The sequence below is a fragment of the Castor canadensis genome, chromosome 16 (assembly GCF_047511655.1).
Source record: "Castor canadensis chromosome 16, mCasCan1.hap1v2, whole genome shotgun sequence".
Taxonomy (NCBI): domain Eukaryota; kingdom Metazoa; phylum Chordata; class Mammalia; order Rodentia; family Castoridae; genus Castor; species Castor canadensis.
Genome location: NC_133401.1, coordinates 71,066,677 through 71,094,193, shown reverse-complemented (window position 1 = coordinate 71,094,193; position 27,517 = coordinate 71,066,677). Strand labels below are relative to the sequence as shown.

At 40.3% G+C, this 27,517-nt stretch overlaps 1 protein-coding gene, 1 long non-coding RNA gene and 1 pseudogene across 2 annotated transcripts in view; all 3 read left to right on the top strand.

The window, feature by feature from the left end:
• Window positions 1-27,517, top strand: part of LOC141417974 (uncharacterized) — a 253,122-nt gene that overhangs the window by 211,512 nt on the left and 14,093 nt on the right. The gene's annotated exons all lie outside the window — the stretch shown is intronic.
• LOC109679986 (olfactory receptor 2V1) lies at window positions 8,990-9,937 on the top strand. The gene has a single exon (XM_020155012.2). The coding sequence runs from the start codon at window positions 8,990-8,992 to the stop codon at window positions 9,935-9,937; it is 948 nt and encodes a 315-aa protein (XP_020010601.2).
• On the top strand, window positions 19,947-20,464 carry LOC141418206 (WW domain binding protein VOPP1 pseudogene; annotated as a pseudogene).

Sequence of the window (27,517 nt, the reverse complement as noted above, 5' to 3'; positions counted from 1 at the left end):
CAAATCTCACAGAGCAGTGCAGACTGAAAGGCTATGCCCTCTCCTTTCCTTTGTTTCTAGATGACCCATAGATCTATGAGGTGGGGTAAAACCAGTTCTATAGATGGTGCTCTGAAATTCAAGGAATAAGGTCCCCTTCACTTCCTTCTTTCCCTTGTGTAGGAAAAACATCAGTTTTGGACTTATTCCCATCTCACAGAGCAGTGCTTTCTGTGAGAGCACATCCTTCCCTTTCCTTTGTTTCTTGATATCCCAGAGGACTGGGCTCTGCCAGTTGTTCAACACTTGGTATGGGGTAAGATTAAAAACTGGCCCCACTGGAGAGTTCCTTGAGAGGCCAGGAGGGGCACACACTTGCCTTATCCCATGGGAGAAGTCATGGGCCCAGGCAAACTTCCTTTGGCTGAACTAAGCTGTCCAAACTTCTTTGGCTGAACTAAGCTGTCCAGGGCAGGGATGGACAAGGGCAAAGTAAAATTGGTCTTCTTACCCATGTAAATGCATCTGCTGTCAGATTCTGTTCCACTAGGCAACTTCTACTCATTCACTGAACTCTGCATTTCTCTTCCAGCTCAGTTTCATCAGTGTTTCTGGGAAGGACCAAGAGCCAGGGCTCCTCATCTGCCATCTTGTTTATTTCTTGACACTAGCTTTATGGTCCATTCCATATCCAATTTTGGTAAATATTGAAGCAATGTGGATTTCACAATTGTTAAGTCATGTGGCATTCATATTAAGTAGATCAAATATGCCAATAATTTTGTTCAATTCTTCTCTGTACTCATTTTCTGTCTTCTTGTCCTGTGAGTTCCTGAGAGAGATAGACCAAAATAATTTATTGTAGTATGAATTTTCTACTTCCTCTTTAATGCAGTTTTTAAAATTTTTAACTTTGAAGTTATTTTGTTAGATTCAACAAACTTAAAATTTAAATCTTCTTGGTGAATTTACCTCTTAATCATTATAAAATATTCCACCTTATCTTTGGTAATGTTTCTTACCTTAAAGTCTCTTTTTCCTTGTATAAATGAATGAGTTTGCTTTTGGTTAGTGTTTTCATGGTATATTGGTGTATGAATCCACAGGCTTTAATGTATCCACAAGCTTCTTTTGTATTATATTTAAGATTTATTTCACATACTTAAGATATCTTATTTGCAATGTATTATTGGTATTTATTTATCATCATATTGTATTTTTTAATTAAATACATTAATAATGTGAGGGCGTTTCATTTGTAATTCCATGTGTGTGTACAGTGGACTTTGAACAAGTTCAACTCCTTCCTGATATTCCCAATCTCCCTTCTCTCTTTCCCCCTTTCCAAACAGCACTTGGTGAGTTTAATTATGCTGTCTTTGAACATATACATGTAGTGTACTTAATCCTCTTCACCTCTCAGAATCCTCAGTATCAGTCTTTCTGCCTCCTCATGTTGATCCCTCCAGACCATCCCCTTTTCACATTCATTTATCCTCTTCTTTCTCCTTCTTCTTCTTCCTCTTACCCTTCCACTTCCCCTTCCCCTTCCTCCTCCCTCTTGTCATCATCATCATTTTAGGTCTAGGTTCCACACATGAGAACATGTGATATTTCGCTTTTTGACCTTGGCTTATTTCACTCAATATGATGATCTCCAGTTCCATTCATTTTCCTGCAAATAACATAATTTCATTTTTCTTTATGGCTGAGTTATAATCCATATCTATCTATCTATCTATCTATCTATCTATCTATCTATCTATCTATCATATTTTCTTTATCCATTCATCAGATGCTGTGTTCTTTGACTGATTCCACAGTTTGGCTATTGTGAACAGAGCTGCAATAAGCATGGGTATGCTGATATCTTTCTTGTATATTGATTTACACTCTATTGGCTATATGCCCAAGAGTGATATGGTGGGGTCATAAGGTAGGTCTATTTGTAGTTTCTTGAACCTCGATGCTGATAGTCACACCAGTTTACATTCCCACCAACAGTGTATGAGGGTTCCTTTATTTCTGCATCCACACCTGTGTTTGTTGTTTGTTTTCTTGATGATTGCCAATCTGATTGATGTAATAGAGTTTTGATTTGCATTTCCTTTGTGGCTAAGGAAGTTGAACAGTTCTTCATGTATTAGCCATTTGAATTTTTTCTTCTAAAAACAATTTGTTTGCTCATTTATTGGTTGAATTATTTGTTCTTCTTGTGCTTAGTTTCCTCAGTTCTTGTGTATTCTAGATATCAATCCTTTATCTGTTGAATAGCTGGAGAAAACTTTCTTCCATTCTGTGGGTTGTCTCTTGATTCTGGTAATTGTTCCTTTTGATGTGCAGAAACTTTAATTTCATGCAGTCCTATTTGTTAATTCTTACTCTTATTTCCTGGGCAAATGGTGTCTCATTCAAAAGATATTTATCTTTTGTTTTTATTTTTTTAAATTCAGTTCAACAATCTTTATTGCTTTGATTGGTATTTTTTTCCATTTACATTTAATGTGATGTCTGATACATTACACTTTTAAATTTGACATGTTGGTATTCCTCATCTTTCTGTCCTTCTTTTGGATTAAATATTTTATCATTTAATTTTGCTTCTAGAAATTTGTCAGGTACACATATTCTAACTCTTCTACTGTTATATAAGAGATTGCAACTAGAGATACACATTTAAAAACACACACACATAAGTACTATTATTTTATACAGCTTTAGATTTACTTGCATATTTATCTATTTATTTTTGGTGGTACTGGGGTTTAAACTTAAGGTCTTGTACTAGCTAGGCAGGTACTCTACTACTTGAGCCATGTCCCAGCATTTTTTGCTTTAGTTATTTTTCAGATCGGGTTTCAGGTTTTTATCTGATATAGCCTTGGACCACAGTCCTAACAACTATGCTTCCTGAGTAGCTGGGATCACAGAAACATGTAATCATGCCCAGTTTATTTGGTGAGATGAGGGCTCACTCACTTGCCTGGGCTAATCTCAAACCATGATTCTCTTATGTAGTTGGGACACTTATGCTTTCTATTGTCTTTCATTTCTTCCTGAAATATTTTTCTTCCATCTGGAATAACTTTCTTTCATTCTGAATAACTTCTTTTAGTGTAGAACTGCTGATCAAAAATTCTGTTTCCTTCCTTCCTTCCTTCCTTCCTTTCACATACACTCAGAAGACAGGCCATATACAATCAAAAGGACCATGTGCAAGTTGGGAAAAGAATCTTTACTAGAAATAAAATGCTACTGGATGTTAGACATTGGACTTTCTGTCATTTATAACTACTGTAAAGTATTTTTGCTTAAGTTATATAGTCTTCAGCATTTTATTATTTATTCTGAGCACAGTAATAAATTCAATATTCACAAGTCAAAGACCATCAGGAACACATCTGTTGTTAAATGGAATTCAAGGGTGTATTTGTGATCTAGATTGACCCTATCTGCCCGTCTTTCATTAGGATTAAGTTTACCTCAAGCAAACAGAGAAAACCTGAATCAATAAGGTGGATGTTGTCTTGTATAGCAAGTTCAGTAATAATCTTAGAATAAGCTTCTTTCTTTTAGATCCCTCTTGGAAAGACACTTTTGCCCCATACTGCATGGTTTCCTTGCTGTAGCAACCATTAATAATTCCAGCTGTGGCATTTTCCTTTTTGCTTCCTCAATAAGAGGGGATTAAAAAAAGCTACTCTAGAGAGCATACCTAGAAAGAAGACTGACAGCTCCACTTGTGGGTCTAATTGTCTAATTTTATAGGAATGAGCCAGGTGCAAGATCTCTAATGAGAGCTTTGCATGTGTATTCCAGAGAGCTTGTGAATATAGATGAATATAAAACTGATGCTTGGTGAACTCTGAAATTGTGAGACCAGCTACAGTGGCTGACATTGACAAAGGACAACAAAGTACAATAATAGGACCTAATTCATGGTGACTAGATTGCATGTTTGTCAAATAAGTGCTTTCTAAGGTCACCATCTCAAACATTCTTGAAAAACCCTCTTTTTACCATTTTTTTTTGTTTTGACTTTTGGTGGTACTGGAGTTGAACTCAGGGCCTTGGATATGCTAGGCAGATGCTCTACCACTTGAGTCACACCACCAGCCCACGAAAAACCCTATTTTCAGTGGTCTATGTGAAGCACTGAAAGCAAAAATTCCAGGGGCAGGAAAGGATTAGAGACACAAAATTCCAGTCAGAAAATAGATCAGCTGGATTGTGCTTATCCATGTCAGAATGGTCACTGAAGAGTTTTTAGAGGGTAGGGAGGGCATTCACCATCTTCCAATATTTGTGAATATCAGAGATGAAAGATAGATACATACATTCATAATACGTACATACATAGATATATATCTAGCATACTGGACTTTGGGCATCTCAATACAGAGAACACTGATGAATAGTCCTTAACAGGTTGTCCCATTGCCCCACATGCTCGATCTTTCCTCCAGGTCCTAGAAAACCAAGGAAGGAAGAGCCATAAGTCTTAGAATAGAGGAGCAGAAGAAAAAGTGAAAGGACAAACTCTTCTCTCTTTCTTATAGTAGGTCCCTAGCCCCAAATCAGGCCTGAGCTAGTCAAAGGTGATAGGTGATGATTTAAGTTATCACTTGGTTGAGATTGGATCCTAGTCTACCTGGAAACCAGTCTTGATTAGCTAAGTGGAATTAGACTCATAACTGAAGGTGACCAGTCAGCAGGAAAACGTAAGTTGGTGATTCTGCCATTTGACTTCTAATGAATTCGGCATTACAAAGATAGACCTGCTTCAATGGGACATAAAGCTAAAAATAGTGATTGTAAAATGAATTATTTAACCTGGAATGCTCTTTTGTTTTATCAATAGCACATTTTAATCAAAGTATTTTAATTATACAAAGGGGCTTCATTGTGATATTTCCATACATGTATATAATGCACTTTGGCCATATTTACTCCACTACCCTTTCTACTTCCTTTTTCTCCATTCCCCATTTAAAAATAATTTTTAATGAGTGTCATTATCACATTTTCTTATGTGCACATAATGTACTTGGATTATATTTGCCCCTTCCTCCCCCAACAAACTGGGACACTTTTGAAAGTGAGAGAGTTTATCTATGATTATGCCAGGACAATAGGCACAATGACTGTAGCCCCCTTACAACAAATCATGGAGGGCACTGACTTTATAGGAATGTCTGACAGGGTTTGGGATGACACCCAGCTCCCATGGCACCATCTTGTGAATAGGGGTGATGCTCTGTCCCTCCCACTAGGTTGTAAATTCCTTGGGGCAGAGTTGTGCTCAGTGCCCACTTTGATTTAAGTACATTATCTCATCAGTTTTCTGCTTATCTCAGGCAATCAGTAGATGTAGGCTGACTTCATAAGGGCAGGTAAAGGACAGTTGTGGATTGTGTTTGCAGGGAGGGCCCAAGAGGATAATCATAGTTGGAGATCCCATGAAGTCTCTGGGGAATTATAGGGGAAGTGCTGAAATATGGGAGGTAGAACACTAAAATGTTTCCCATATTTCCTGTGCTCTGACCCTATGACACTTCCAAATAGGTTTCCTCACTCTGTCCCCTGGCTCTCCTCCTGGTCTTGTCTCCCAGCTCCCACTTTGCATTTCTTTTAATTGTAAGCTTGGGAACTCTAGTTCCTGTGCAGGCTTTTGTGGGCTCTCCTGGGAGTTGTTTGGCTTCACTTGCTTCACTTGTGTTAAGTACTTGAGTGGCCAGTGGGAGATAGTTCTGTAATTCAGGTGAGAGGCAGGTGCATTGTGAAAGATGGGTAAGCATCAGTGCATGAGATCAGATGCATAGAGCCTGGATTTGACCCAACCTGCCTACCACTATCTCCTTGATTAAGTCTCCTTTCTCTTTTTCCACTTTTGCTGAAAGGAGGCTATTGTTTGTCTTAGCCCCACTGTCTGAGATAGAGAGTCCACAGACTGAGGGTGACATGGGCATCCACAGCCTGGCCAAGGGGTTGGTGGGGACCTGAAGGAGATAAGAGCTAAGGGAGCAGCTACTCCCTTTCTACTCTCAACCAGTAAGTGGAAATAAGAAGATGATGAAATTATTTTGATGTGAGAAACTCCTCCACAAGGTATGTCTACTGAATTTGTTTTCCTACTGGGGATCAACCCAAAGGTGAGTGAGGGTCTTCCTGTCACCCGTTTCCTCTTTTCCTTGCAGTTCCTATTACTGGTTGTTGGTTCATTTCTTCATTGCTATGTGTTTATTGGCATTTCCTTCTCCTCCTTTTTTTTGCTTTTTCAGAGTGTTTCCTTCTTTTTAGCACCTTTTGGTACTTTATCTCTCCACACTCTTGTAGTCCTTTTCTTTTGATCTACTTCTCTCTTTTTCTCTCCTTAATGTCTTATTACCCTTTCTTTTACTCTTTCCATTATCTTCACTGGGCTCAGCTATAGGTGTCTGAGTTGAAGGATGGTTCACAAGCAGGAAAACAAAGAGTAAGTGAAGGTAAAGGAGGAGGAAAGAGAGAGATGAGATAAAAAAGCATAGTGCTTTTCTGTCCCCAAAAGAATATTGTAGAGACAAGGTGGCTTTTCATTCATATTTTATTAGTATGTATTAGCTGTACAGGGGGTTCCATTGAAACATCACTCTCCCTATCATTCTCCCCATTCTGCCCTCCACCTTCTTAAAACAATTTCACTGGGTTTCATTGTTCTGTCTTCATGCAAGTACACAAAGTACATTGACCATATTCACCCTCCTTCACCTTCTCCATTCACTCTCCCCCCTCCCACTGGTACCCATCCCCAAACAGGACCTGCTATATAATCTTGTCTCTCAATTTTAAGTGTATATTAATTGTTCAAAGATGCTTCTCTGTGGTATTTTACACATGCATATATGGTACTTTATTCATGAACCCCCTTCTATTTCTGCTATGGAAACAGCTCAGATGCCCTACAATTGATGAATGAATCAAAGTGGCTTCTGATTTTTTGGAAATTATTAGCATATAATAATTGTACAGAGGGTTACATTGTGACATGTGCTTATAATATATCTTAATTAGATTCACCTTCTCCATCTTTTTCCCTCATCCCTCATCCTTCCTTTCTTAGAACAATTTCATCAGGTTTCATTGTTCTATTTTCATACATGAATACAAAATATACCACCATATTCACCCTCCTTCACTCTTTCTTTATGCCCTTCTTCCTCCCATTGATACCTAACCTGGAACAGAATATATTTTGTAAGGTAGTTTACAAAACAAGAAAAATGAAATCACTAAGTGAACACTCAGCACTCAGCAGAGAGGCCTAAAGTTAGCAGAAAAAATAGCATATGAGGTATTAGAATAAATTCTTGAGTTGTTTTGCATAAAACAGTTATTAGTCACTCATCAAATATTTGTGAGAATATAATATATATGAGGTACTGTTCTAGGATTCCAGGATCATACTATGAGCAAAATTTCTGGCAAGGAGCATAGGCTCTAGTTAGGAAAGCAGAAAAATATTCCATACAAATAAAAAATACAGTATGTCTTATGGCTTTGCATATTACAGGAAAGCTAAGGCAGGAAAGTGACCAGGAATGGAAGAAGGATTTCAGTCTTAAATAGGGAAAGATTTGCTGAGAAGGTTAAGAGGAAGTGAGTGAACAGGCAGAGCATATAGGGGAGGAGCCTTCTGTGAGGAGGTAAGAGCAGGTGCCAAGGCCCCCAGGGCTGGCATGCACCTGCAGTATGGGAGAAACTATATAGGGAGGCTGGTGAGACAGAAGTAGAGGGAATTCTTGGGATAACAGAAGGAAGGGAGTTCTGAGAGCGAATGGAGGGCCTACTTATCCACTTATGAAAGACTTAGTTTTATTCTGGAAGAACTTTGAATTTATTTCCTAAATAGATAGCTTTACTCCAGTATTGTGTGTCAATAGTTTGGGTGAGGGCAAGTTCTGTGAGGGGCCATTATTATCATCTGAGGAAGCAATGATGATTGTGTAGCTACATAGAAGCAGTTAGCAAGAATGAGAAGTTTTCAGGGGTGGGTATGATTGAAAGAAGATCCAGCAATGGTTTTTGATCATCAGGATGTGTTCTTGGAGAAAGCAGGAGGAAGAATGACCTAAGTGATGTGGCTTGAGCGTAACTGCACATATCTAATATTAACTTAGCTAGGAAGGAGGTGAGGACAGGCGCTTATCAGCTGTGAAAAATTGGCATTTGAGGAGAGATATGAAGTAGATGAAAGATAGAAGTCTAAGAATAGAGCATGCCATAGAGGAAAAAAATTGCAAAGAACCAAAGGTGGGAGTGCAACCAGTTCAAGAGAGCACAGAAAGCATTGTGAATAACTCAAGGGATTCAAGGGTATGAGCTGGGAGATGAGGGAGACTGTTGTAATAATGCAACTGAGAGAGGATGGCAGCTTGGAACAGGGTAGTTACTGAGGTGATAGAAAGAGCTAACTAGATTCTGAGAAACCCTGAATCCAGACCTGAGAGATTGCTGATGGTTTGAATCTATGATTGAAAGAAATATTGGAATGAAGATGGTTCCAAGTTTTGGGCTTGGACAAAATAAAGACTAAGGAACTTGCCATGTTGCCATTATTTTTCCTTACCATAACATATAAATTCTCTCTTGTGCAGGAAATGGTCCAAGTACTGTTAAAATACTTTACCAAGTCTATGTGATCACAGCTACAAAGAATCAGTGCCATATGACAATATCAAGATTTTGCCTGCTGAACGAGGGTTGTCCAATAGTCTCATGACTCATTTCAGTTTCTTCTCTTCTTGGCATAGATACATACAAATATAGTTATGTAGTACAATTCTATGATCTGTGTCAGAGATCCTATCATCTCTATTATGAGAAAGAGCATTTTTCTGTACATACCAGAGCACATGTTGTTTAACTCTGATGAGTCACAAAAGATGTATCTGACTGAGGGAGAATTCAGAGATACAGACATGTTAATGTCAGAATTTCTCTGTCCATATTCTCAGGTGACTGCGACTAAGCCATGGGAATATGGTTGAACCAATCCTCTATAGATGGGTTCATCCTCCTGGGCATCTTCTCCCATAGCCAGACTGATCTCATCCTCTTCTCTGCAGTGATGTGGGTCTTCACAGTGGCTCTCTGTGGGAATGTTCTCCTCATCCTCCTCATCTACATAGATCCTCGACTTCATACACCCATGTACTTCTTCCTCAGTCAACTCTCCTTCATGGATCTTATGTTGGTCTGTAACATTGTGCCAAAGATGGCAGTCAACTTCCTGTCTGGCAGTAAGTCCATCTCTTTCGTGGGTTGTGGCACACAAATTGGATTTTTTGTCTCTCTTGTGGGATCTGAGGGGCTCTTGCTGGGACTCATGGCTTATGACCGCTATGTGGCCATTAGCCACCCACTTCATTATCCCATCCTCATGAATCAGAAGGTCTGTCTTCAGATTGCTGGGAGCTCCTGGGCTTTTGGGATTCTAGATGGAGTAATTCAGATGGTGGCAGCCATGAGCTTTCCCTACTGTGGCTCAAGAAATGTGGATCACTTTTTCTGTGAGGTGCCAGCTTTACTGAAACTGGCCTGTGCAGATACATCTCTTTTTGATACACTGCTCTTTGCTTGCTGTGTCTTTATGCTGCTCCTTCCCTTTTCCATCATTGTGGCCTCCTATGCTCGCATCCTGGGGGCTGTGCTCCATATGCACTCTGCTCAGTCACGAAAAAAGGCTCTGGCCACCTGCTCCTCCCACCTGACAGCTGTTTCTTTCTTCTATGGGGCAGCCATGTTCATCTACCTGAGACCGAGGCGACACCGGACTCCTACTCATGACAAGGTGGTCTCTATCTTCTACACAGTCCTTACTCCTATGCTCAACCCCCTCATTTATAGCTTGAGGAACCGGGAGGTGATGGGGGCATTGAGGAAGGGGTTGGACCGTTGTAGGATTGGCAATCAGCCTTGAAGTGCCTGGGTCTTATGCCTGGCTGTGCTGCCTGCTGGTTGTATAACAGAGGTAAGTCACTCACCCTTTGTGAATGTCTGTTTCCTTGTCAATAAATGAAAATCATAACACCAGTCCTACCTCACAGAAATTATTGAGGGATCACTACAGGTGAATCTAAAGCCTCATGAAGGATCAATGCATTGCTATTACTATCATTATTGATTATAACATCTTTGAACTAAATTCACTCTAATTCGTAATTCTTCTTGGTATCTTGTCTTTTACTGAGTGCTTACTAAGTACTGGGCACTGTCCTCTTCCATTTATATATGCTTTGTACATTATTTTACAGATTATATAGGCTAATAAATATGGATCTTAAACAGAAACTTTCTAGATCACAGAAATTGAGTCTCTGTAATTCTTGAAGAGTTCATAGCCTTTTCCATGTTCCATTACAGACTTTAAGAAATGAAAATATATTCCAACTATTTAGAAGCTATGTCTGTAGGGGTCATGTCTTGTTCATTTCTGTATTACCATCACCTGGTCTTGTGCCTTATACATAGCACTTGCTCACAAAAACCTTATAGAATGAGGTAATATCTAAGAAGACATTTGAAAAGCCCTATCCACGTGTCAAACTTGTCTGGCAGCTGCAAATAATTTTAATATTTTAAGTTCTGCAACAGAAAAACAACATCTGTTTTGGAGGATGAAGATTGGAATACAAATAGACAAAACTTGAGCTATGATTTTAAAACTTATGTATTAGTCAGAATCCCACTAGAATTAAACCACAGCAGTTATTTCAACAGATAATTTTTTTTTGCTTATTAGGATGTAGCTAAGGCTGGCCTGAAACTTGTGATCTGTCTCAGTCTTCCAAATGCTGAAATTATAGGCATGTACCATTGTGTCTGACTCAAAAGAGAACTTTTGTGTAATGAACTGCTAACCAGATATTAAAGAACTGAATAGGTAAAACAGGAATATTAGGGATCATAGACTAGCCCAGGTAATGCTGAGGGAGAGGATTAATACTGAAAGCTGGGTTCTCTGAGCTCATACATCTGAGGAGTGAATATAGTCAGCTGGTACCTCTATCTCTCATGGGCCCTGTAGGGTGTCACCTACACCTCAGAGAAAACTTATCTGTCCTTCCCTGTGGTGACACATCCAGAGCCAAGAGGAAGGAGTGGAGCTTGCAAAGCTGGGACCCAAACTGGATACTGTGTAGTTGGTTCTGGTACCCATAAGAACAAAGAAGGGTCTCTGTTTCAGACCACTGAGAAACAGAAGCTGGTGAGATAGTGCTTTTTTCTCTAAGGGGTAGGAAGAGAATGGTTCTGGGAGGGTGAAAAAAAATCTACAGTGTAACCAGCTGCTAGGATGAAGAACCACAGATGGGATGGTTTTGACAGGAACAATAGGAAATCATGAAGAGTTACTTTTCCTTTCTTCCCAACTCACAACCTCCTTCTAGTTTCCCTATGGCAGATCCTCATGTGAATCTTGATGATGAGGCTGGAGCCTCAGAAACCAGCAGACAGAAGAGTGGGCTTGGAGCTTGGGTGTGACTTTACCAATAGCACAGTCAGCATCACACACACCATTTTACCCATATTTGAACTTCCATTAAATAGCAGCAACTACACAGTACTTTTGCTTAAAATATGTACATGGTATTCTTCAATAGTCATGGTAGCCATCTGAGGGAAAGTTATCCAGTATTCAGTCACAATCTCACCTGAATGTTAGCTACCACCAACAATTGGTTTTTTAAAATAATAAGAGGAAGGAGGAGAGAGGGGAACAAATTAGCTTACGTGGATGTACAAATCCCCCTCCCAACATATCAGCATGCCAAATGATCATGAAGGCATATATTTTATTTTTAGGAGACTATGTTTCTCAGGCTGGCCTTGAACTCCTGGTCTCAAGTGATCCTTCTGCCTCAGCCTCTGAAGTACCTGGGACAAAAGTCATGCATCACTGCACCAGGCTGTAAAGCCATACTGGATGTTTAAAACAACTCCTCCTCCTCCTCCTCCTCCTTCACCACTTTTTGATTTAGTTATTTTTCAGATAAATTCTTATATTTTGGCCTGGTCCAACCTGGACTGCAATCCTCCTATTTATGCCTCCTGCATAACTTGGAAGACAGGTACCCAGCACCATGCTCAGATATCAGTTGAGATGTGGTTATCACCAACTTTTTGCCCAGGCTGGCCTTGAACCATGACTTGCCTGATCTCTGCCTCCTGGGTAGCTGGGATTACAGGTATAAGACACTGTGTCTGGCCTAAAACTTTCTTTTTCCACTTCTCATCCTTATGTCCTTCACCCTCAGCTAGAATCTCACTTGTTTGGGATAATTTATTTGGTGTGAATGAATACTCAATGGTCCCTTTGTTGGCTATACTTTTCTATTATATTTTACTCTCAGACATGGAAGCATTGATGGTGTCCAGAAAATCACTTACCTTAGGAAATAGTCCTTATCCCTGAGTTTAAGAACAACTCAGTTTCCATTGGTAATCAGTATCAATCATCCCACCCCATTCCCATAGAATTGCTATCTTTTCTGACTTTTGGTTTACTAGCATGAGGAGTTCAAAAGTTTTAATTTTCATTTGATGGTACCAATATTGTATGTGTGTGGGAGAAATATCACAGATTGATTACTGCATCAAAGCACATAGGATGTTCTTTGAGATAGCATGCCATCTTTTTAATCTTGTTTCTGAACTACATTATAAACGAGTTGGTGTCAAAACTGAGGTCAACAGCTTCCGGGTTGTGGAATATGTATAAAGCCAGTCAGTACCATGGACACAAGTCCATTTTTGCCCTTTTTAAGTATGTCATGAGTTTCTTGATCAGAAGCAACAGTGTGCAGAATATCTCGATGATATCTGAGGAATTGTGTACCTGAATGGATAGTGGTGCTGTCAGAGGCATTGTAGGTAAGGAAAGCAAGTTAATGTCTACAATAAATGTCTGATCCAGTGAGGTCAAATTGCTTTTCAATTGAGTGGAAGGGATCCAATGTAATTAACCCGCCACTAGGTGGCTAACTACTTCTCCAAAAGGAAAGGTGTCAGGAGCTGAAAGGTGCCAGCTCAGAATTAGGTTCTACTAATGGAAGATAAATATTCAGTGGTAAGTAACTTGGAGGATAAATCCCAGTTGGTATGCCTATTCACAACCTTTGTCCCTACTTCTGCCACCTTGTACATAATAGTCCATTGAATGAGAATAAAAGTTTTGTTCCCAGAACATTTTATAGAAAGTTAAGATAATCAAGATCATTACAGATGACATAATGGAGTAAAGAAATTAATGTCGTTCTGGAGACAAGATTATTAAGGCATACCATTGGCCTTGGAATTGTTTCCAGTGGTCCTTGCAAGAATTATGGAAAAAAAGGACTTCCAAGTTAGTAAGTTGCATCTCAGGTGACAAGGGCTGACCTACCAGGTGGACTGTAACTGACACTGTGATTAGAATCACCATCTGATTAGCTTCACAATAACTCACAGTAATTTCCTAAGATCTGTGCATCTTCTGAATAGGTAAAAATTGTGTATCTTTCAAGTTTATGGCGTTACTAACACCTCTAATTTCCCCACAGAGGCAGTATTATTTTTGATTTACTGTCCTGATAGGGTATAGAATTTCTGATTTCCACTTGTCTTTCTGTGATAATGGAATTCACTCCTTACTCTACAGTCCAGAGAGTCAATATAGGGGTTCTTAGTTTATTCCAAATCTACATTAAGGATCTGGGAAATAACCGCAGACCTATGTGGACCATTGTGATTTGAATTTGGGCTAAAACATTACCACTGACCCCCATTTTTGCTGGTGGACTACACTGGTGGTTTTGGTCAAAAGGAACTATTTAGAGTCAATGTTTAGGAAAAGCTAAGGCCATCTGCATTCATACAGCTTAATTATCAGGATTCAAAACTGGACCTTATATCAAAAAGACTTTACTATGCTGGAAATTTTTGCCTCCAGGAAGATAAAGCTCTAAATCAGAATATAACTTCACTGTTAAATTTTCCTGAGGAATAAACAGTTCACTCAGCCCCCCTTTCAGGACAATAGATGACTCATTTGGCCAAATTCAGTTGCTTATCAAACAATAGTTTTGTCAAGATTCCTCCACAACTCATGCTCTCTGTTATATCCTGGAATTTTGACAAGATCCTTGCATCATAAGAGTCACTTTAAGACATTCAAATGCTGATACTGGGCTGGGATGTAGCCAGTGGTAGAGCATTTGGTTAATATCTACAAGGCCTGGGTTCAATGTCCCACACTGCTAGAAATAAACAATATCCTAAGACTCTCCATATACCTATCCTTGATCTTCCTATTCTGAAATACCACTGCAATTCTCTCAAGATATTTACCTTCAGTACAAAAGTAATACACTTAGTCTTGTTTTATCAGCAGGGTATTTCAGTGAGCTCTTTGGAGGAAGTCAGTACACAATACTTTTTAACACCATTCCTCCCTCCCCCAGCCAGCTGCTCTATTTTAGTGCAGAAATAACTATTAAGAAAACTATAAATTTAAAAATTATGAACAAAGTTGTTGTTTTTTTTCCAGTATTGGGATTGAACTCAGAGTCTCACTTGCTAGTCAAGCACTCTATCACTTGAGCTACACCACCAAGTCTTTTGGGTTTTTGTTTGGTTTTCAGATAGGGTCTTGTGTTACCTTTGCCTGGGCTGGCCTTGAACTGAGGCAGGCTAGTAACGGAAGGAAAAAAGCCACCAATGGACTTGACCCTCTTCAGCAAAAGGTCATTCCATGCTGAATTCCTCCTTATCCCTCCCTCCCCCTTGCACCATCCTTGGTCATTTTATGGTTAGGATTGCAGTTGTACAATTCCCCAAAGATAGGGGAATACCTTGGCCAGTTCAGACTGGAAAATAGGTAAAAGGAAATCTGTTCTCAATGTGACCTCTCAAATAAAGCCCTCTACCTAAGACCTTGTGAATACTGGTCACATCTCATGCATACAATAAAAAACCTGGGAATCAGCATATGCCATGTGCAGAATGCCCCATGTTATATACCAAGACCTTGTCAATCAAACCTGTCAATCACCCTACCTCCTCCTGCAAAAACCACCCAGATTTTTCCTTTAGTTTGCCCTTAAAACTTATAAATTTCCCTTTGAACAAGGATGGAGGCTTTTGTGCCATCTGGCCAGACCCCACCATTCTTTCTTTTTCCCTTTTAATAAAACTCTGCTACTGCTTTGCAATCTGTGTCTCTGTCCAATGCTTTGTTCTGAGATACAAGAACCCTAGAACTTCTCTGCCAGGATCTTCTGAGAACAACCCCCTGGTAACAGAATCATGATCCTCTTACTGCCACTTCCTGAGTACCTGGGATAACAGGTGTATGCCACCACAACCTGGCCATGACCTTTTGCTTTCTCTGAATTTCACTTTCAAGCTGCAGTGTACATTCTACAGGATTTAACATAGATACTGGTAACCCATTCCATTTGACAATGTTAAACTTTCCTGTGCACCCAGAAAGCAGCGATGGTTAAGAAGCACTGCACTCCTTTTTAATTCAAAAAAGAGCTAGCCAGAAATGACCAATTTGCTTCTCTATGCAAAGATAGTGTCACCAGAAAGTTTAGCACTGGTATCGACTTTGGTCCTTGTGTCTGACAAGAGAAGAATTCAGGTGAAACATGAAAATACAGTGAAAGTGGAAAATATAGTAAAGTTTATTCCGAACAGAGTACGCTTTTCAATAGATTGAAAGCAGGTGGTCTCTAGAGTGAGAAAGACAGTATCAGCATTTGAAGCTGGAACATTTACTGAGGAATTCTCAGCCCCAGGTCCCTCTGATAGAGATTACCTGTGTGCAATTCTCAACCCCTGGTCTATCTAGGCTTAGGGTACATCTCTTGGGCCTGGACTTTTTATCTTGTTAAATTAAAGCGATTACTTTTGTGAAACTCCTAGCCCCAGGGCTAGCTGAAATTTAGGGTGTGGCTTACTTTTGAATAAAGAAAGAATTAATCTTTAGGTGAGTGACTGACTTCAAAGCATTCTGTGATATCCCCTGACTTCGATGAACTACTTTGATCTTGACAGAAACCAGTCACCTGTGGAGTTAGGAAGTTTAATTGTAACTTTTTCCTTCCTCTGTGGTCACCACTTATGTCTATCTGCTACCTATCTGCTTACCTCCAGTCTCTCCCAATAACTTTATTTTATATGTATTTTAGAAATATTTTGTTGAGACAAGTTCTCAGAATATTGCCTAGGCTGGCCCCAAACTCATGGTCGTCCTGCTTTAGCCTCCTCAGTAGTTGGGATTACAGGGGCATATCACCCCATCTGCCTTTCTTCTATAAAACCCTACCCTCTTCGCGCATCAGAGATTCCCCTTTAGTGAACATTCTCCCTATTACAATGGTTTAAGTAAAATCATCACCTGAACTTCATATTTTGTTAGTCACACATCAGCATTTGATTTTCATATTCTACTTCAAGTCTAATTCCATCATATTATTTCCTTTATATTTTAGTTATAACCATAATATTTTTGTCAATAAAATAGAATATTTTAGGCTATAGCTGAAATAATATTATCACTTTTATTGTTAAAAATTTCAGCCACAAGGGTAATTTTTATTTCGTGCTATAGCAATAAAAATACTTAGAATAGGATAAATACTTTAATTCCTTAAATTTTTATCACAAATGAGAATGCAATTCCTATTTGACCATTTTCAATCATTTCATTTCAACACACAGACTAAAGTAAATTTTAGTAAGTAAATAAATATTTCAGGGGGAAATGGGCTATTTTCTGTCATGGTGAGACTCAGGTTCTTTGGCGGGAGACATTCTGAGAAATCAAAATAAAGGTTGCAAACTTTAATTTAAGAAATACGTATTCAGATGGACCTGTTATAAGCAGAGAGAAAAATAAAACCATGGGGTCACAAATGCTTTGGGGCCAGAGATAACAAATGAAGACAATAGGTGTAGGCTGCTTCTATCTGGCTGGACCTAGCATAAACCTTTCTTAACTGCATTGTCCTTTAAAATATTTATGCTAGCCAAAGAAATATACACCGAAATAAATGTCTGAGGTTGCCTGTTGAAAATTGAAAACTAGTTTTTTTTTAAAGCAATTGTAGTATTAAAGAAAAGGAAAAAAAACCTGAAAAAGCAAACTAAGGGAATGAACTGAAGACACTTTATTTTTTTCTGAAGTTGCTGCTCAGAGGTTGGTACGTGACAAGCTATATTACCATGCTAACCTGGAGGAAGGTGTGCCCTTCAAACACCAAGCTTGTAAGAGACATAAACCAAGCAAGGTGTCTGGGAAGGACACTCTGCATGCTGGGAGACTTTGAAGCCATCCACACACAGCAAACCAGAGAGGTTTTTGAGTGAATGAGCAGGGTTTCTTGTGATGTTCTCAGAGCATGCTTCTTGGCTGAGAACAGTAGACCCTCCACACCTGGTGGCCCAACATGGGACAGTCAAATGCAGTCTTTCTGTATCCACAAGGGGACTGGTTCCTGGATACCCTATGAATACCAAGTACCACAGATGTTCAAGTAGCTGAAATAAAATGGTGTAGTATTGAAACCAGAGTTTTGAATACAAGGCCCAGACTCCTGGGATTCCACATGTAAGAACCAGCCACTCTCCTAAACACCAAATAAAGAGACATGGTGAAGGACAGAGAAAGTGTTACTGGATGGGTTGTCTTTGGAAACTCTGGTCAGAAGATTTCTAGACACTTGCATCCCACAAGAGAAGAATTCAACAAGATGTGAAAATGTAGTCAAATTTATTGAAGAGTCTCACACAGTGGAAGTTTAAACAAGGATTTATTTAGATATAATAGGATAAAGTAGGAAGAAATGAGAGGGGAGAAAGGAGAAACATTTTCTGTTCCCTATGCAGAAAACAGAAGTAAAGACTCAAACTGATGATTTGTACCTGTGGTCTTCTACTTTCCTGAGATGGGGGAATACACAGGTCATGTCTACCATCCTCTAATCATTTAGACAATGGGTCTGGGTGGCTAAAATGTGTGCTTAAACATGGAGATGTCATCTAGGCCCACCCAAAACATGAGAACAACAGGTGAGTTTTATGACTTGCCTTTCTCTCTATCCTTTAAGGAGCCTTGCAACTTGTTAACATCTTTAAGAGGAAGGCAGATACTCATAGCCCCTGTAAGAATCCCTGTTTTTGTAATTTAGCATCTAAAAGAAGATGGGAGGGGGCTAGCTGTTCTGGCTTTTAAGTTTTTACTTCCTTGCTCCCATGTCTTTTAAAACTTATTAAAATAACATAATTTTTCTGTCTCCTCATCTATCAGTTTGAGTTCACAGATGTGGATCCTGCCAATATAGAGGAGTGACTGAATAAAGTTTGTCTGAAGCTTCTTTTTTTTTACATTCAAAGATCTTTTTTTAAATTTTATTATTCATATGTGCATACAAGGCTTGGGTCATTTCTCCCCCCTGCCCCCACCCCCTCCCTTACCACCCACTCCGCCCCCTCCCTCTCCCTCCCTACCCCCTCAATACCCAGCAGAAACTATTTTGCCCTTATTTCTAATTTTGTTGTAGAGAGAGTATAAGCAATAATAGGAAGGAACAAGGGTTTTTGCTGGTTGAGATAAGGATAGCTATACAGGGAGTAGACTCATATTAATTTCCTGTGTGTGTGTGTTACCTTCTAGGTTAATTCTTTTTTTTTCTCACCTGATTTGAATTTTGATTATATGCCGAATAGAACCATGTGTGTCTTATACTTCACTCACTTTCACATAAAATTGATACTTTAGGGGTAATAATTGCCACGTTTTACCGAGTGCCTACTATGTACCAACTCTGTTCTAAGTGAGTATCTAAGTGAGCATCACAACCTTACAAGGTACTAATTACTCATACCCAGTTTAAGTCACAGAGCAAAGTAAGTGGCAAGCTCAGAAAGTCTGCCTTCAGACTCTGTGCCCTCCACCATCCTGATGAGGCTCTCTCTCCTCACTCTTCCTCTGATACCACAATAAGTGGATAGAGAACTTCCAGTAAACTTCCCCAGTGTAAGCAGTAACTAACTCATGCAGCCTAATCTTTGACCTTCTATTCTCCCATAATGCCATAAAACAGATCACCAACCCTCAGAATAATTTTCACTCCTACAAAATTTAAAGTCAAGAAGGTCAATTACAATGCAAACCAAGATTAACTTTTTCAAAAGACATTCAGCAACTAAAGTTTGAAATGTTAATCAGGACATCTAGTTGATTGAATGTTTATATTAAATCAGTAGCCACATCAGACCCAGCAACTCCTCATACAGAAACTCTCTATTGATCCTGCTTTCATGTCAGGTCATCAGTGATTTAAAGCACTACGAATAGGAGCGACTGAGACCTTGATTTTACTTGAATTAAAATAATTTCAATTTTTTACAAAGTTTAACTCACATGGGCCATGGATGTAAAACTTAAAATTATTCCTTTAGTTGGACAGAACTCTTTGGGATACAAGGCTAGACAAAGACTTGTTCCCTAAATTATGACCCTTAAAAGTAAAAACTGATTAAGTTGGACTTCAATAAAATTTTAAAAAGTTTTCTTTATAAAGAATCCTAATTAAGAGAATGAAAAAACAAGCTATAGAAGGAGAGAAAATAATTACAAGTCACGTATGTGACAAAGAGCTCTCACATATGTGCAAAAAGAACTCTCGAAACGAAATACTAAAAATAATTCAGTTAGAAAATGAGCAAGAGGTGATCGGAGCGGGCGGCTGAGACCTGGCTCCCGCTGTCTGGCGCGTGGACCAGGGACTGTTGTCCACCTGTCCGCCCACCGTGTGGGACTGTTGTCCACCTGTCCGCCCACCGTGTGGGGCTGTTGTCCACCTGCACACCCCACCATGTGAGGCAGGGCCCTAACTGGAGCTTCAACCCTGAAGTGGGCTCCAGAACAGGACTCGGGAGTCATGAGCCGGCTTCCCGGGAGGGCTGCGGCACTGCTGGTTGGACTGCTGGTGGAGTGCTCAGAAGCCAAAAAACATTGCTGGCATTTTGAAGAATTCTCGCCAACATATTACACGTGCCCTTCCCATGAGGACTGCTGCAGCACCGGGTGCTGTGTGAGGGCCTTCTCCATGCGGAGGTTGTGGTACTTTGGGTCCCTCCTGATGATGGGGGTGCTCGTCTGCTGTGGAGTGAGCTGCTTCATCTGCAGGTGCATGTACCTGCCACCACTGATCCAGGAGCCTGTGTACAACTTGTCCTACACCATTCAGCCCCCAAACCCTGCTGCAGGGACCCAGCAGTCGGTGCCACCATATTACACCTATCCTGAAGGACTGGGAATGAATCCTGTTGGGAACACCATGGTAATGGCTTTCCAAGTCCAACCCAATACACCCCAGGGAGGCATGACCTATCTACCCCCTCCCTCTTATTACAACACGCCCCGCCCTCATATGAACAGGTGGGGAAGCACAAGTAGCGACAGTGCCAAGGAAGGCAGAGAGGCTGGCCCTGCCTTTCCAGGCCCTCCTCTTCCCCAGGGACAGCTGCTTCCTGGGACAGTCCAAGGGCAAACTCTTCTTTGATTACTTCAAAGCAAGCACAGCTTCCTTTCAAGTTTCCTGTGGAAGACAATATTTGAAATCACACTGTGTGTTCCCCGTTGCTTCTGTTTCTGATGTAGTCTATGCTGTCTGGAAGTGTGGTGGCAGTGACTAAGGGTTGGCATTCTTAGGGTAGCATGACCAAATCCTCAGGGGAGAGGCTAAGAGGAGAGGAAGGCCACGCCTGCTCCTGTGTGTGAGGGGGGGAAGGGTGGAGGGGCACCACTGAGTTGGGTCCAGTAGACATCATAGCCAGGTGAAGCAGCAACCTGGCAGAGAGGAGGCCTACAGAGTGGCTGTCACCTGTCTTCTGGTCCGTTCTTCCAGAAACTGTTAGAGGGACATACAGAGGGAAACAAGCCCTTGACACTGTCCTATCTCCATTCACATCCCAAAAATAGGCTTCCCTCTGCATAGACAGAGAAGAGGCCAGTGTGTGTCACTTCCACTGTCAGAATCAGGCCCAAGTTTTACAACTGCAGCTATCTGAGGATCAGCAAGGAAAGACATGAGAAATCACTTCTGGCCCCAGACGAGACATTGCATTTTATGAGCTCTTGGTCTGAGTTGGTAAACAAAAATGTTTCCCCCTTTTATAGTGTACCCATGGGAGTGTGTATGTTGTGTGTTCTTTGAGATCAAATGAGGACTGTGTCCTTTCTGGATGTCACTGCCTGATGGGCTCCACACCCTTCTCCAAGGCAACTCTGATGGTGGTTTTACAAACACTTTTAGGACAGAGGGACACTTCTGCTTGGAAAGTCACGTTGACTGTTGGAGGGAAAGAAAGTGACTGAGGTGGCTGCTCAGTAGGGCACAACCAGCTTTGCTGAGCCTGAGCGGATGGTGGTATGTTTGATCCCAGCAAGTGTGTGATGGGCTTTGAAGTGGAGGAGCTTGCTGAAAGAAAGAAGGAAAAGTACTGGCTTGGTTGCAATGACCATGCAACCAAAATTAGCATAGAGATGTGGCTGTAAATGCATATCTCCAGAGAGTTGTTGACAGTTAACGGGGAGTTCTAGTTCTCTGCATAGTCACATTGATGTGTATTTAAACCAAGATCGAGACCTGACTTTGTCATGTGTACCAAGAACAACGCAGCATAGTCAATACATATGTCGTATTGTGGGGAGTGGGGTGGAAGGTGGCAGAGGTGCTTATTTTTTAAATGAACTAGTCAAAGCCCCTTGAGAAATTGTTACTTATTGACCTTGAGCATCCAGACAGCTCATTGGAGTGGGCATGTAGTGTTTTTCATCCTTCCACACCAAAAGGCATGGTATCCATGCTCTGTTGGGGTATTTATATGGGTTAGAGGGTGAGGAATAGGAATGGGGCTTGAGTAGCTGTGTGGACATAAGTAAAGGATGGAGAACATTGGGACTTGTAGGCAATTCCACAGGAAACACCCAGGAAGAAACGAAGCCCTTGGACATGGATGTTGGCACTTGAGTCATGACTACCCTCCTGTGACCTCTGGCTTCCTGTCCTTGACTGCAATACTTCCCCATGCTCTAGTCCTTGTTTTAAGTGATATGACAAAGCACAATATCTGCTGTTGATGTCCAAGATAAATACATGCGTCCAAACATGTATTCCAGGTTATTTATTTTGTGTTTTTAACTTCAGTTTCTTCCTTTACTTTTTAAAGTAAAGCACACTCAGAGCAGTCCCTGGAATTGGATCAGGGTACAGTTGAATCAAGGCACCAAGAGCTCATGACTAAATTTTGTTTATCTTTTTGATAGCAAATAATCTTAAGAAACTGACCAAGTGGTAGGGCTCAGCAATATTATATTCCCATGTCTTTGTAAGATAAATTTTGCTTCCCATTAACCTGGGTTAGAATCCTGCCACAGTGAACACTGGCACTGCCTGTGGAAATTCCATTTCTGGGGACATTTTCCAGACATTCATGTTTCTTTCATGCTTCTGGTGGGTCATGTCCACATCTTTGAGCAATTCTAGTTCCTGTGTGCTAGAGTCCTGTAAAGAATACCTGTGCATGCTTTTTGTTGACAACACTTGGTTCATGTCTTTTACTCTCTTCTGGTAGGGCTTCAGTTCCTTTATACTCAAAATAAAAATAAATTTGGTCATGTGAAAAAAGAAAGGAAATAGGCAAGAGATATAAATAGACATTTCATTGAAAAGGGTACAGAGATGGCAAATAAACACATGTAGAGATGTCCAATCATATTAGCTACTAGGGAAATATAAATTAAAAAAATACAGTGAAATACCACTTTTGTTGTAGGCTCTTGTAGTCTCTGATCAGAAGATTTCTAAATTCTTTGTGTCAGGCATTGAAGTATCCAGGCAAGACACCTGGATACAGTTAGGGAGGTAACAGAGTTCATTAAAGGTTAGGAAAAGACAATGGTGGGGTCCCATCTGGCAGGTGGGATGGAAGCAGGAAAAGGGAGCAGAGAGTGTGCTCTCTGTTTCAAGGCATTTAAAACTGTAATAATCTATGGGAGGAGAAAGATATGAGCCCTTTCTGATCACAATAACCAGTGAGTAGAAAGGAGTTTGGGCAGTCGGTGGGCAAGGATGATGGATCACTCTGCACACACTTACACTAATTCGTAGGTACCCTAACTTCACAGTTATCTGGAAGTTTCCATAGAATTTTTTGCCTAACTCTGCAGCTAGCAGAGGACTTGCAATTGAAAAGGAGTCCTTGCAATTGAATGAGAGGTTCAGAGGAAATGAGAGAGGGTGTCTAATCTGAAATGCTCTAGGTTAAAGTTCCAATCTTTCCCTATTTTCTAGCCTTCGTCACTCTCAGAATAGCTAGAATAAAAATTGGTGACATGAAATGTTGGCAAGAATGTGGCAAAACTGGATCCCTCTTATATGGATGGTTCAAATATAAAATAATACAACTACTCTGGACAACAGTTTGGCAGTTTCTTAAAGAGCAAAATGAGTAACTTTTGCTAGAGATAAGGACTGGGGAGGTCCCAGGAATAGGGAATTTCCATATAAGTAAAATGGGAAATCTGAATCAGATTGGTGGATTGTGTTGATGTTAAGGTCCTGGCAGTGTAATACTGGAACAGACATTTAAACTGAGAATGAAAGAGGAATAAAAATTAACCAGGCAAAAAAATGATGATAAGTGGTATACCCAAGGCAGGAAGAAGAGCGTCAACTCACTTTTCTTGGTCTTGTGACTTTTTGCAAGTCATGTTTCATGGCCAGCTAGAAAAGCTGTCTTCTTCTTTTACAAGACTCCATTTCTTGCAAATTAAAACCACGCTAAGATTCCACCTCACCCCTGTTAGAATAGCCATCATCAGCAACACCACCAACAACAGGTGTTGACGAGGATGCAGGGAAAAAGGAACCCTCTTACACTGTTGGTGGGAATGTAGACTAGTACAACCACTCTGGAAAAAAATTTGGAGGCTACTTAAAAAGGTGGACATCGATCTACCATTTGATCCAGCAATACCACTCTTGGGGATATACCCAAAAGACTGTTACTCCAGAGGCACCTGAACATCCATGTTTATTGTGGCACTATTCACAATAGCCAAGTTATGGAAACAGCCAAGATGCCCCAGCACTGATGAAGGATTAAGAAAATGTGGTATCTATACACAATGGAATTGTATGCAGCCATGAAGAAGAACGAAATGTTATCATTCGCTGGTAAATGGATGGAATTGGAGAACATCAATCTGAGTGAGGTTAGCCTGGCCCAAAAGACCAAAAATCGTATGTTCTCCCTCATATGTGGACATTAGATCAAGGGCAAACACAACAAGGGGATTGGACTATGAGCACATGATAAAAGCGAGAGCACACATGGGAGGGGTGAGGATAGGTAAGACACCTAAAAAACTAGCTAGCATTTGTTGCCCTTAATGCAGAGAAACTAAAGCAGATACCTTAAAGCAACTGAGGCCAATAGGAAAAGGGGAACAGGCACTAGAGAAAAGGTTAGATCAAAAAGAATTAACCTAGAAGGTAACACCCATGCACAGGAAATCAATGTGAGTCAATGCCCTGTATAGCTATCCTTATCTCAACCAGCAAAAACCCTTGTTCCTTCCTATTATTGCTTATACTCTCTCTACAACAAAATTAGAAATAAGGGCAAAATAGTTTCTGCTGGGTATTGGGGGGGGAGAGGAGGGGGGAGTGGGTGGTAAGGTAGGGGGTGGGGGCAGGGGGGAGAAATGAACCAAGCCTTGTATGCACATATGAATAATAAAAGAAAAAAAAAAACAAGACCCCATTTCTTTGTCCCCTGCTTTAAGATGAATCTATGCCTTATCACTCCATCATCCAAAGGCTTCAGTGACGTGTTGTCTTTTCTGGAGCTTTCTTTGCTTCATCAGCCCCTGCCAAGGCAGGTTTCTCATCTTGACAACTTTCAACCTAGCCCTTGCTCACTGGTGGGAACATCCCATGTTTTGTTTATTTGCGTGCCTCAAGCCCAATTATTTATGCAAACTTCATTGCTTACTGTCTTTTGTACACATCCCCAGATTCTCACTGATCACTTTTCTCTTAAGTGACTTTAAATAAATGAGAGCCACATTAAGCTTTATGATGCGATCTCTCTTAAATAGATTGTAGAAATAACACAACTAGAAAAAATACAATGCTAACTCCTTTTTGGGTCATCAGTGAGTTCAACAAATTCCTCTACTAGTTGTTGAAATTAAAGACCCTCTTGTGCTGAAAACAGACACACAAGAGACAGAGAAAATCTTGACAAGGCAATTTCTTTTGATCAAAAGGGTACAAGCATGTGCTCACTCCAGCTAAGCAAACATGCAAGCAAAAAATGGCTGACTGTGTGGCTCCACCTTATATCTCTGATTCAGTTGTACCTGCCCCTCACCTGGGATTTGTCCAGGTCAAAGATTCACAATCATTCCTGATTGGCTAAAAACTTGGGAGGATGGGTTAGGACATGCAGTTTGGTGGGCCAAATGGAGTTGTAACAGGAATCCAGAGGAAGAAGCAAGGACCTTTCAAACATGCAAGTCACCTAAGATGGCGATTTGAGGAATTTTTAAGTAATCTAAGAGAGTAACAAATACTTTGATAGAAAAGACCATTTTTCTTACATAATTGACCTGGTGTTTCTCAAAGTAAATGGAAAGTTAGCTAGCTACAAAAAATGTCTTCAGGATAGTGTTAGACTTCATTTGTTGCAGTGAGTACTGCTATATACTCAGAGCTTCATGCTTGTAAAACAGGTATCCTAGAGCCGTATCTCCAGTTCATTTTGCTCTGGTTATTTTGGAGATGGGGTCTTGGGAACTATTTGTTCCAGTTGGCCTTGATCTGTACTATTCTGCATTTTAGCCTCCCAAGTAGCTAGAATTACAGGTGTGAGCCACCAGCACCTTGATAAGTTTTTCTTTAGTTTAAATTCATAAAACAGAAAAAATACCTATTTTATAGTAAATATTATCAAAAGTAAAAAATTGCTTTTTAAAAACCTGAATTGGGAGAAAAGAAAAAAAATCTGAATTGGATACTACAGTTTGCTAATAGGTTCCGTATTGAGCTTCAACCTAATTCAGTGATAGGTTCAAATCAGATCACAGTCCAAGAGGCTACTTAAACCAGATGCTGTGATACTTGAAGCAGAAACTGAGGCACTCCAAATGAAGGCTGTCTTCTAGGGTTCTGGTTCCCTTCCCCAGTTGAGATAGCATTAATTTTTTTTCAGTAAAAATAAAATGGGTTTTGTCTGACTGTACACAAGCTCCTCCATCCCTTGTGAAGAGAAGGGAAGCAGATGTATTTCACACAGCATACCATGTGCTGGGAATCCTCCCCTTGCCTGGCTACTTTCATTCTTCACCTGTCTCAGTGCCAACAATTTCCATCAGAAGATTGGTCAAGCTCTTCCCTCAAGAACCAGGAACTCCCCATACCCTCAGGCCCTACCCTCAGGCAAGTGGCAGTTACTACTCTTAAAACAATGGTACACAAACTTTGGCCTGCTTTAGTATCACTTGGAAGGCTGTAAAAACAGACTGCAGGGCCCTACCCAAGGGGTTTCCAATATGATAGTTCTGAAATGAGGTCCAATAATTTTTATTTGGACCAAGTTCTAGGTTATTGCTGACATTAGACAATAATTCTAATTCCCAAAAAGTTTGAGTATTTCTTTTTTCCTCCATGCATGGTTGCTATATTAAATGACAACATATTTTTATTTTTGCAGGACTGGGGTTTAAACCCAGGACTTTGCACCTGTTAGGCAGGTGTTCTACCACTTGAGTCACTATATCAGCCCCTCAGCAACAGACATTTTTGGGTGAAGGGTGAGAAGACTTAGAGTATGTATTTGTGGAGGTGTTGGAGGGTTCTTCCCCAAGAATTAATTAGGAGGTTCCAGTCTGTGAACTGGCTTTGGTCTGGAAACTAGGTAAGAGGCCATGACTTACCATTATAATGACTTACATTGGGTTTATGGCTACTTTTTCCTAATATATAGTTGAAGGCTGTTCAATTCATTCTGCAGGATGCTGTGGTAAATTAGCCACCAATAAAGTTTCTCAGGCTCAAATTCTCCTTAACAGTCATCCTTGCCATACATTAATGTCATTACCCTTGTAACCCCCTTGACTCTGGTAGTTCACCACTGTCACCTTGTCAGGGGAGATGGGTGACAGGTTCTCTGTCTTGCCAAAGAACGATTTCAGGGGTAGACACACAAGGAGTTTTTAACAGAATAGATTTATTTAAGCAGAAGTTAGATTCTACTGAAGCTGAAGTGATTACAAAAGGATGGTACACCCTCAAAGGAAACTGAGAGTAGCACCTTGACAAAGCAGACAAGTGCCCTGAGATCCCAGGTTCTAGGTACTTTCATGAAAAAGGTTTAATGATTATGTTAAGAATTTGTATGTAGCTGAGCACCAGTGGCTCATGTCTGTAATCCCAGCTAC